At 37.3% G+C, this 11,493-nt stretch overlaps 2 protein-coding genes across 6 annotated transcripts in view; one reads left to right on the forward strand and one right to left on the reverse strand.

Moving 5' to 3' along the window:
• Positions 1-9,846, forward strand: part of SLC24A1 (solute carrier family 24 member 1) — a 78,047-nt gene extending 68,201 nt beyond the window's left edge. The window contains exon 12 of the mRNA XM_043470841.1: positions 9,744-9,846. Within this exon, the coding sequence (XP_043326776.1) occupies positions 9,744-9,747 (4 nt within the window). The 3' untranslated portion in view covers positions 9,748-9,846. The remainder of the gene's footprint in view (positions 1-9,743) is intronic.
• Positions 1-11,493, reverse strand: part of DENND4A (DENN domain containing 4A) — a 117,444-nt gene that overhangs the window by 11,134 nt on the left and 94,817 nt on the right. For 3 of the 5 annotated variants that reach the window (XM_043470833.1, XM_043470834.1, XM_043470832.1), the window contains 4 exons: positions 7,156-7,342; positions 3,150-3,244; positions 1,479-1,654; positions 1,233-1,400 (listed from right to left, as the gene is read on the reverse strand). In XM_043470833.1, coding sequence (XP_043326768.1) covers positions 1,233-1,400; positions 1,479-1,654; positions 3,150-3,244; positions 7,156-7,342 — 626 coding nt within the window. The remainder of the gene's footprint in view (positions 1-1,232; positions 1,401-1,478; positions 1,655-3,149; positions 3,245-7,155; positions 7,343-11,493) is intronic. The other 2 variants (XM_043470836.1, XM_043470835.1) reach the window with 1 other exon arrangement.

The following is an 11,493-nucleotide window of genomic DNA, read 5'->3' on the forward strand; positions in this document are numbered from 1 at the left end:
AAAGTAAAACAAAGGAAAGGTGTAACGTGGCTTTGGCTTGGGAGAAAGGATACAGCTTAAAGTAGCCTAGTCATGTTACATTTCCTTTTTACCAGTAACCTTTAAATATAAGTCATTCATTTGTTCAAAACATTTACTGGACAACTTATACCGAGAAACCACAGTAGGCCCAGGGATACAAAGCAGAAACAACAGGCACCTATTCCTCAGGAGTCAGAACTAGTGGGAGACAGTCAAAGAAAGGGCTACAGAAGACCTGTGATGAAAGAATGCACACACCCAGCCTTGCAGCTTTGTAGTCTAAGCAATCAGGATCAAAGCAGGCTAGCAGGCCACGCTAGCCTGCCAGTACCACGTATGCATTTTCTTCTGCACGTGCAGTTACCAGTGTGACTTCTTCTGCCCAGCTCTATTTACTGCATTTGGCACTTCTCCAAAATGGAGATGATAGTAGCCTTTGTTCTAAGCACAGATTTACTTGTATTAGGCTTACTGTATAATTCTTAGTTTGATTTTACAGTTCATCTAACAGCTCCAAATGTTTTCTTAGATGATTAAATATTCCTAAATAGAAAATTAAATACTACAAAGTAGAAATATGTTAGTACTGACTTAATTCCTCAAAAGAGAGATAAGAGAAAGATGTTAATTATAAACTTCAAGTGTTCTACATAATTTTTACCTTTAATAGTAAACATTATCATATGTGAATTATACAGCTTAAACTTTGGGGATTCTTGAAGTATAAACTGTTTTTAAATTATGTATTTATTTAAGGCTACACTGGCTCTTTGTTGCTCAGCGTGGGCTTTCTCTAGCTGTGGTGAGTGGGGATGACTCTAGTTGCGGTGCGCAGGCTTCTCGTTGCGGTGGCTTCTCTCGTTGTGAAGCGTGGGCTCTAGACTGTGGGGCTCAGTGGTTGTAGTGCACGGGCTAGCTGCCCTGCGGCATGTGGGATCTTTCCAGATCAGGGATCAAACCCGTGTCCCTTGCATTGGTAGGCAGATTCTTAACCACTGGGCCACCAGGGAAGCCCATAAAGCATAAACTATTAACTGTTGAAACATTTAGATTATTAGAGAATTTCAATATTATTTTAATTAGGAATAAGAATTTACGATAATAAATCTATTATACATAGGGATTTAAATCTTAAAATGGTCAGCTAATTTTTCTGTCATAAATGGAAATGTATATGTTGTTAACATATAGTTCCACATAATCATAATTACCTATTCAGATCAAAACTCCCTTGAACAGAGAGAAGAGATGTGTCAAGACCAGAGGTTGATGTTGAGATGCAAGACTGCCTTGTCTGACTTGAAAAGGAGGATGGAAAATGTATATTTTCTGTAGATGGGCTTGACTTCAAAAAGTATCTGTAATGTGAAAGAAAGGAGCTTTTTGAGAAAAGAGACAGTCTAGGAAACATGGTCCTTAAACATAAAGAAAAAAAAAACAAAAACGTGAATCATTACCTTCCAGGTCGTCTTAAATCTCTTATCTCTATATTCAGAAAGGGCAAGAAAAGATTGCCACAAAACGGGCAGGTAGTATTGAGATTTGAGTCATCTGCTGTCCAGCCAGCCATGATTTCCTCATCGTGGACCAGACAATCACAGGTTTTACACCGAGAGCAGCTTGAGATAAGGACCTATGGGAGAAAACAGCACTTTATAAAGTAAGCTAGTGAGTGCACAAAATTATTTCAATTAATAAATCTATCGGAAAACTAAAATTCAGAATGATTTAGAAGTTACAAACAAAAAAATGGATTATTATCAGTACATTATATAATACACTCATCTTTATTTCAGCTAAGTCTATTCCAAAATTTTTGCCTGGAAGGGAAACTTGCATTTCAGTGAGCATTTTTACCATTATAATTATGTACTATAAAATGTGCCATGATTTTATTGGGCTTCGCAGGTGGTACTAGTGGTAAAGAACCCGCCTGCCAATTTTAGGAGACATAAGAGATGGGGGTTCAATCCCTGGTTTGGGACCATCCCCTGGAGGAGGGCGTGGCAACCCACTTCAGTATTCTTGCCTGGAGAACCCCATGGACTGAGGAGTCTAGAGGGCTATAGTCTATAGGGTTGCAAACAGTTGGGACATGACTGGAAACAGCACAGCACACACACAAACACACACACACAATTTTATTAATGGAAAACTAAACCCAAGCATTCATTTGTTAATACACAAAATAGGTACTGGTAATTCCATGTTACAGATCTGTGCTACTCAAAGTGTGGTCAGCAGAGAAGAGGTGGTCTACAAACTCTTACTGGTTTGTGATGAGCTAAGTAAAGAAAGGAGAAGAGGATCTGGGGACCTTTAAAGTAACTGGTCATTTCTGCAACAGCTAAGTTTGTGATCAACAGATTTTACAAGAGTATCAGCCATGACAGATTGGAAATTAAAAACAGCAACAACCAAAAAACCCCTGGTCTTTCACTACAGACAGTTTAAGAACCACTGCTAGAGAGAAATGTAAATACTGTTGTCATTACATTAATAAAATATAGAATTCCTGAAGCCATCAGAAACTCTGTAAATTGCAACATTGGTGTTCATCATTTATTTCCAACTGCATGCAAATTTATTTTCCAAATTTATGCAAATTAGTGTGAAACAGCAACAGTCACAAATGTATTTGGAAGCAATTTTTGCAGAAAAATTAGGAGAAACTTTTAAAGTATAAAAGTAAAACCTTTTCACTGTAAGAAAACGGGATATAGCAGCATATCCAGCAGATATCTATATTAGACTGATACAAAGAATGAAAAACATGATGGAAAAAGTGGACACAAATGCCAAAACCACTCCCAGTATCCTCATCCAAAGAGTGTGCCTACACAGTGAAACTAGTTAAAAGTGTTTAAGAAGCAAAATAACTATTGAAAGAGGACACACATAAAACAAGGGTCAAATATAAATGCTGAAAATAAAAGTGCTATCAAAGGAAGTATGGAACTTTTCTAAACAGAAAAAGTCATAGACATTTTAAGTTTATTCATGTGTAATATACATTCTGAAATTTTCAGATGCCATATATTTAATTTTATCCCTCTACCAGAGACTATCAATATTTAAGAAATTTTACTAAGTAGCACATTAAGATATTCTTTTGATTAAAATTGTACCTCCATTGCATAGTTCTGGAAGATATTTGTATTACTCGTGTTGCAGGAAGATGCCACCTCTGATTTCCCAGGTAAGGCAAACTTGGATAAGGATCCTGTTCATTATTAAAAAACAAACAGCAAAATATTAAAATTAATAAGAAAGGATGTGAGAATCTCTCTCTCTCTCAAATTCTCCAGTAAAATGTCAAACTGTCCTATTTAAAATTTAAGAGAAAACACATAAATAATGAAAAATGTTTTTCAAGTGTGCATTTGTCTTTTGCGTATACACCTAAGGAAATGTATTTTAATTCATCACTCACTTATTTTCATTATTCACTTATTAAGCACACTGCATGTACAGGCTAGGAAGCATACCAATTGTTTGTAATTACTATTTTGCTGTTTCTATTGTTACATGATTAAGATATAAGAAAGTGTTTAGTTCTAAAGTTTAAAAAGTATAAAACAGCTGATCTTATTTCAGATCATGAAAAGAATTACTGGCCAACTTTCTGCCTAGTAAGACTCTTTAAAATCTTTAAGTGTAATATCGCTCTTATGTACTAGGGAAGAGCTTCCAAGTATAGTCTTAAGAGCAAAGAGATATGAGTAGGTATTAAAATGACAACAAAAAGTGAGAATAGTTCTGTGGTCAAGTCGATTGCTGACAGTGGCTGTATCTAGTTAGGAAAACTGGAGGTAATCTATACTTTTTTCTCTCTAGTTACTACATTTTTATGAATGAACACTGGTATTTTTATAAATATAAAGGTATTAAAACAAAGTAACGGTATAAACTAGTATTTCCAAGAGAGAGAGAGGACAGGAGAACGTGAAATACCACCATGGGGATGCAATCAGCATAATCCAGACTAATAATCCAACTGCTTCAGCAAATAAATCACAAGAGGAAAAAAAGCTCTAGACCTTCCGTGAGCCCAAGCCCCTGCCTCACAGAGATGCAGAGAGAGAGGTGAAGCCTCGTATCATCCTAGATGCTTAGAAATGGTGGTATCTGCAGTTCTTTCCTGATGGTCTTCCAATAACCTTCTGTAATTCCGCCTCCCTCTGCTAAAGCTAGTTCAAAATTGCTCTCTATTAGCCTTGACTAAATCAATCATTTATGCTGGCAGTCTACCTTTTGTATCTAATCAATCTACAGCACAGAATATTCTTTTTAGCAAAGTGAATCAGGATGTGAGGTTATCTTATTTAGTTAGTTCAATAAACTCTTCTTGTATGTTAGAAAAAAATAAGAGGGGGGAGCTAATCACCTGATTATATGACAAGGGGGGAAAAATACAGGGAATGAAGATGAGAGGGAGTTAATAGACATCAAACAAATGCAACAAATAGACCCTGTCTGGGTCTCAACTTGAACAAACCATCTATAAAAAGAGTTTTATGAGATAGTTGTGAAAATTTAAACGATATATATTTTTATATATTATGTAATAAACATTGGCACATTAAGAAATATGATATTACAATTTTGTTTTAAAAAATGAATGCTTCACAAAAGATACATACTGTGAAAAGTGAAAGTTGCTCAGTCATGTCCGACTCTGCAATCTCATAGACTATACAATCCATGGAATTCTCCAGGCCAGAATACTGGAGTGGGTAGCCTTTCCCTTCTCCAGGGGATCTTTCCAACCCAGGATTGAACCCAAGTCTCCCACATTGTGGGCAGATTCTTTACTAACTGAGCTATCCCCTAAGGTCTAAAGGGCGTCCCTTGTGGCTCAGCTGGTAAAGAATCCGCCTGCCATTCGGGAGACCTGGGTTCAATCCTGGGTTGGAAAGACCACCCGGAGAAGGGAAAGGCTACCCGCTCCAGGATTCTGGCCTGGAGAATTCCATGGACTGTATATAGTCCATGGGGTTGCAAACAGTTGGACAGGACTGAGCAACTTTCACTTTCACTTACATACTGCATGAGTCCATACAAATGTTAAAAAATGGCTGACTACAGTGTTAAGATAATGTTCACCTGTGTAGGGAGTGGTGAGTAGATGCGGGCATGAGAGGGGGATCTGGATGCTGTTATTGAACTGTTATCTTAACCTGACACTGGTTATTCAGTTGTTCTCAATTTGTGACATGGAAAATATTTACATACATAAAAATGCACATAGTACATGTATAACAGAGTAAATAATAAATTTCTTAAACTAAGTAACTTTAATAAAAAAGTTAAAAAAGATATAACATTAAAGTCCTTAGGTTTTAGAAATACACGCTGCAGTATTTATGAATAAAATTATATATTGTTTGGGATTTACTTTAAAATAGTTCAGTGGGGCAAGAAAAAATGTTGGCAGCAGAAGACAGAGGGGATAAGATAAAACAAGATTGGCCATTTTTTTAAAATTAATTTTTATTGAAGTAGTTGAAATGCAATGTTGTATTAATGACTGAAAGTGAAAGTTAGTCCCACAGTCGTGTTCAACCCTGCGATCCCATGGACTGTAGCCTGCCAGGCTCCTCTGTCCATGGAATTCTCCAGGCGAGAGTACTGGAGTGGGTTGCCATTTCCTTCTCCAGTGGCCATTTGTTGATAACTGTTGAAGTTGCATGAAGGATACATGGGAGTTTGTTGTGCTGTTCCTTTTACTTTTGTGATTGTTTGAATACTTCCACAATAAAAGCTTTTTAAAATAGTAAATATGCAAATTTAAAAAATATTATGTGTTCATTCCTCACATGATATACCAGGATAAATTTCAAATGGATTAAATATCTAAAACAGGAGTCAAATCTATTTTTGTATGACCACAAGAATGATTTTTACAGTTTAAAAGTACTGTTAGATATATATATATATATATCCCACAAAACTGAAACTGTTTACAATATGGCCCTTTATAGAAAAAGTCTGCTGATCACAGAAAATGTTAAAGGGGGAATGAGAGAAGTATTGAAGAAAGTAGTGGTGAACCTAGGGGAAGGGAAAATCTTTCCCAATGACTCAAAATCCAGAAGTAATAGGGCAAAAACTGATAATTCTAATGATACAAAATTTAAAACTTTTATGTGGGGGAAGAAAACCCCGAAATTTGACACACGTCGAAAAAGCATCTGCCACTGATATAAAAGACAAAGGATTAATTCCCTAATATAAAAAAGAGCTATTAAAACTTAAAAAAAAAAAGGTGGTGGGGGGAAAACAAGTGAAAGTGAAATGTAGGCAAAAGACAGTTCACAGAAAAAGAAATACAAACAGTCCCTGAATGTACAAATAGATATGCAATTTATAAAATAAATATAAATGAAAATTAATTGAAATACACTCTTCACCTATCAGATGGCAAAAATCCAAAAGTGTACTAACAAATTTTCTTCACAAGGCTGCTGGGAAATGGGTATTTGTCTACACTACCTGTGGGAATACCAAATTGTATACCCCTGGGGAAGGAACCTGGCAATATGACTTCAAGGAAGAACTTGGAAGATCTTCTAAAGCTACCCTGGCAAAAATATAATATGGCATATTGTGCATCATAGCATTATTCATAACAGTTAAAGACTGAGAATTTAAAGTCCATCAACAGGGAAGTGGTTAAAATAAACTGATACAGTCACATACGATGAACAGTGCAACCTTAAAAATGAAAGAGGAACAATGCTCTGTGATGATATGAAATGTTCTTCAGAATATGGTGTTAAGTGAAAAAAGCAAGTAACAGTTAATTGTTTAACAGTTATGTTACCTTTTGAGTAAGAAGACAAGGAGGTATTAAGAACACACAAACACAACACACATGCTTTTAAAAGTATATATATATATTTTTAAAAAGCAACAGTGAAAGGGTAAATCAAAAATGAACAAAAGTGGCTACCTCTAGGGACAAGGAGAAAACAAGCTGAAGGGATGAGGGTAGAAGCTAGAGCTCTCTGAAAGTGCCTTGGTTCCCTATTGCTTTGAGCCATGCAAATCATTTACAAAATTAAAATATAACGGAGAAAAAGTAAAGGTACCACATATCAAATGCAGCATGACAGAAGTGTCTGGACAAACCTTCTAAGGAGGCAGAACCTTCCAGGCTTGTTCTGCTGAAATCAACCCCCTTAGTCCCTGAAGTGGCGCTGCTGTCCTGAGAAGTGGCTCCTTCCAACTCATGGCAGACATCTTCATCTGTTAAAGAGGTAGATTCAGAATCCTGGGCTCCCACTGAAGAAAGACTGGTACGGTCAGAACTTTGATCCTAAGGACATAATTATAAGCTTAATTTCCTTCATATTTAAAGTTATTTAAAAGGTCACTTCTAAGGCAGAGGAAATGCCTAATTACTCAGATGATCAATTAATCAACATTATAACTTCTAGGGGGAAAAAAAAGCCAATTTTACAAGGGCATCCTAATTTGGACAAACCTGAGCTGGAGATCAATTTTTGTGGCAGCATTTCTTAGATCAAAGCAGATACCTGTCACATAACTGCTAACTTTAAGCCTTTGTTTATTGTTAATTTTCTTCCCTGCAAATCCCAGTCCAGGATGAGACCACTAGAAAATTACATTTTATTCTCTTTTAATTTTATTTGTTCACATTTTATTCTTTTCCATAGCAATCCAGGTTATTATTCCTGGATCCCGTGAAAGTTACTGTGTAGTCTGGGTACTGTTATAATCTCTTGGAGAATGTTGTGCTATTTGTTTTAGCAGGCAGTCAACTGAGTTATGTTCAGCTTGTAATTTGTGTTTTGATTATTGTAGGTGGTGATTTAATACTCAGTTTAATTCTCTAAGCCTTGTCCTCCATGCTGGTCTGCATCTATGCCATGTACGTGTAAGCTCAAGGGTGAGATGGATACTTGTGTGGGCTATAGACAGAATCAGGAATCCTTCTTTCACAACTTCCCTTCATGCTCTCCTGCCCAGAGACCCCCTTCCCTGGTTCCTCTCTCCAGGAAATATGAGGATTCTCCCGAAGTTTTAGCTGCCAGGATGCCAGGCCACACTGTGACTGGGACCTGCTTTTGGGGCAAAGATGCATAAGAAAGAAAACGGGAAATTTTCTTCATAGTCTGCTGCTTTTATTTTTCAGAATCCTTAGACAGTCGCTTTTTTGTATTTTGTCTGGAGTTTTTAGTTGTAAGTGGAGAGATGGGTTTTAGTGGCCTTATGTTACCACAGTGGAAATAAAATTTTCACCCAATTTTTTTGCTTAATTTTATTTTTTAATTGTAGGCTAATTACTTTACAACTTTGTGGTGGTTTTTGCCATACATTGACATGAATCAGCCATGGGTGTACATGTGTTCCCCATCCTGAACCCCCCCCCCCCCCCCCCCCCCCCATCTCCCATCCCTCAGGGTCATCCCAGTGCATCAGCCCTGAGCACCCTGTCTCATGCATCAAACCTAGACTGGCGATCTGTTTCACATATGATAATATACATGTTTCAATGCTATTCTCTCAAATCATCCCACCCTCGCCTTCTCCCACAGAGTCCAAAAGTCTGTTCTTTACATCTGTGTCTCTTTTGCTATCTCACATATAGGGTCATTGTTACCATCTTTCTAAATTCCATATATATGCGTTAATATACTGTATTGGTGTTTTTCTTTCTGACTTACTTCACTCTGTATAATAGGCTCCAGTTTCATCCACCTTATTAGAACTGATTCAAATGCATTCTTTTTAATAGCTGAGTAATATTCCATTGTGTATATGTACCAAGCTTTCTTATCCATTTGCCTGCCGATGGACATCTAGGTTGCTTCAATGTCCTGGACTGGCATGAGATGGCACCTCATTGTCATTTTGATTTGCATTTCTCTGATAATGAGTGATGTTGAGCATCTTTTCATGTGTTTGTTAGCCTGTATGTCTTCTTTGGAGAAATCACCCAAATTTTTAAAGAATATTTTTGCTGGGTACAGAAAAACACATTGGCAGCATTTTCTTTCAGTACTCTGATCAAGATGTCTTTCCAGCATCTTTTGACACCACTTTCTATTTCGAAGACAACTGTCAGTTTTCTTATTGTTGCTTTTTTTTTTTTTTTTAAGAAATTAATGCTTTATTTGAGAAACTTACTTCCAAATTACTTTTATGTGTTTTTAAAAGTCACAAAGAGCATCCAAGAAAAAAAATATACAGTTTCCATAGAAATAAGGACAAAAAAATGGGGTTGATGACTGCCCTAAATGATATTTCCCGAAGGAAAAATCTGTAATATTTAATTTTTTGGGGGGGGGCGGGGCAGGGTAAGTGAACGACACACATCATAAACAAAATTTTCTTACTTTACAAGGAGGAAGGACTATGATCCTGTTTTTGATGCATATTAAATACAAAATCCACTGTTCTGATCAAGATGAGGGAGAAAAGGTCATTCTTCAACACTTCAGTTCTCATGCAATGAAATCCAAAGTTCTGCTGAATCCACCTTTTCCATTCATGTACTGCTTATACTTTCTCTTCTGAGACACATTTATGGTATAGGCATTTACAGAGCCATCACCTTTTTCCCTTTTGTGGAGTCAAAGGAGGCAAATCCCATTAACTCATCATTTCTATTCCTTTCTCTGTTTTGCCCTCTGTCTTCCTCAGTTATCTGATGTTCTTTGCTCTTTGTTTCTTTCTTCTCTTCTTTCTTTCAGCTGAGAAGGGGAAGGAGATGTGGATCTATGTCGTCTTGGGGACCTAGAACGCCTTCTGTGCGGTAATTGAGAGCAGCTTCTCCGATCTCGCTCCTGGAGGGGACCTTTCTCGACGCCTGCGTTCTCTTTCCCGGGGTGTGGACCGGGACCGCCTAAGCTCCCTCTGTGGGGAGCGACTGCAGCCGCGACCCGTTTGGAATCCTCCTTCAGTACAAGTCGCCCCGGAAACATATTGTTGCTCTTTTGAAGGTAATATATCTCTTTTCTTTGGCTCCTTTTAAGGTTTTCTTTGTATTTCATTTTCGTCTAACATTAGATGCCTATGGGTCTTTTTTTTTTTTTTTGCACTTATTCTGCCTAACGTTCATGTATCTTCTAAATATGTGAGTTGACATCTTTAATCACTTTTGGAAAATTCGCAGCAATTAGCTTTTAAAATTTTCTTTCTACCCCGTTCTTTCTTCTTTTGGAACTCAATTACATCAAGGTTAGGCAGTTCCACTAAACCACATATTCTTTCCAGTATTTTCCCTTTTTTTTTTCCTGTCTGTACTTCTGTGTGGATATTTTCTACTAACTCCCATCAAGTTCAACTAATTTTTCTTCTCCTGTCTTTTGTGTGCTGTTAAATCCAACAACTGTATTTTTAATTTCACATCTTCTTCACTTCTAGAATTTACACTGGTTCTTTTCAATAGGTAATTATTTGGGGAAATTTTCCATCCTTATAGCTTTTTTTTAAAACCCTTTCCTCTATTTTCTTGGACATATTGCAATTACTTCCAAGTACCTAGCTAATTCAAATATTTAGATCACCTGAAGATCTATCTCCTCCACCATTTGTTTTTCCTTTGTTTTCAGTTATGGTCCTTGTCTCTCAGTAGAGCTGTGTATTTTCTTTTGGCTGCACTGGGTCTTCATTATGGCGCGTGGGCTTCTCTTGCTGTGTAGCGCAGGATCTAGAGTATGTAGGCTCTCTACTTGCAGCACATGGGCTTAGGTGCTCCGTGGCATGGGGGACCTTAGTTTCTCAACCAGGAATTGAACCCATGTCCCCTACATTGGAAGGAGAACCACTGGACCACCAGGGAAGTCTGTCAGTATAGCTATTTTTAATTGAATAACAGAATATAAAAAACTACATAGAAAAAACTAACTCCAGTTAATGTTCTGTTCCTCTGGAAAGAAAACACTTTCTCCTGTTAAAGCAAAGACTGATTGGTTTGATCTAATCACAGACTGAGCTGAGTCCAGCACAGGTTGCAGCTTTGGTCAAGTGCAGTCTACCTTTGGTTTGCTCATGTTCCTAAGGCATAGCTCTGCAAGAATTTGATCTAAGGGCCTGGTGTGTGTACCAAAGATTCCTTGCCCCCACTCCCCTCAGCTCTCAGCAGTTAAATTATTGTATTTCCAGCACCATAAAATTGCTGAGAACTTTTTTTTATTGCTTACCTTTTCATACTCCTGTTTCATGCATTATTTGGAAAATGTCTTGAAAGAAAAAAAACTTGTGCATCTGAGGACTCTCAAATTTGTCAAAGGGACAAATACTTTTGTCTCTTCAGTTCCACAAGATCCCCAAAGTCCTGCTGGCCCCCTCACCTCTCCACAGTCCTCTGATAAGACAAAGCCTGAATTTGCAACCTTTTACTCTGTACTCAGAATAAGCAAACACCCTCATGGAAAAAGTAGCTATAGGACTTCAGCTCATCTCTGAGATTCTCCTCTCTAGAATCTTGCCCGTCTATTT

This window comes from Cervus canadensis, chromosome 6 (assembly GCF_019320065.1).
Source record: "Cervus canadensis isolate Bull #8, Minnesota chromosome 6, ASM1932006v1, whole genome shotgun sequence".
Classification (NCBI taxonomy): domain Eukaryota; kingdom Metazoa; phylum Chordata; class Mammalia; order Artiodactyla; family Cervidae; genus Cervus; species Cervus canadensis.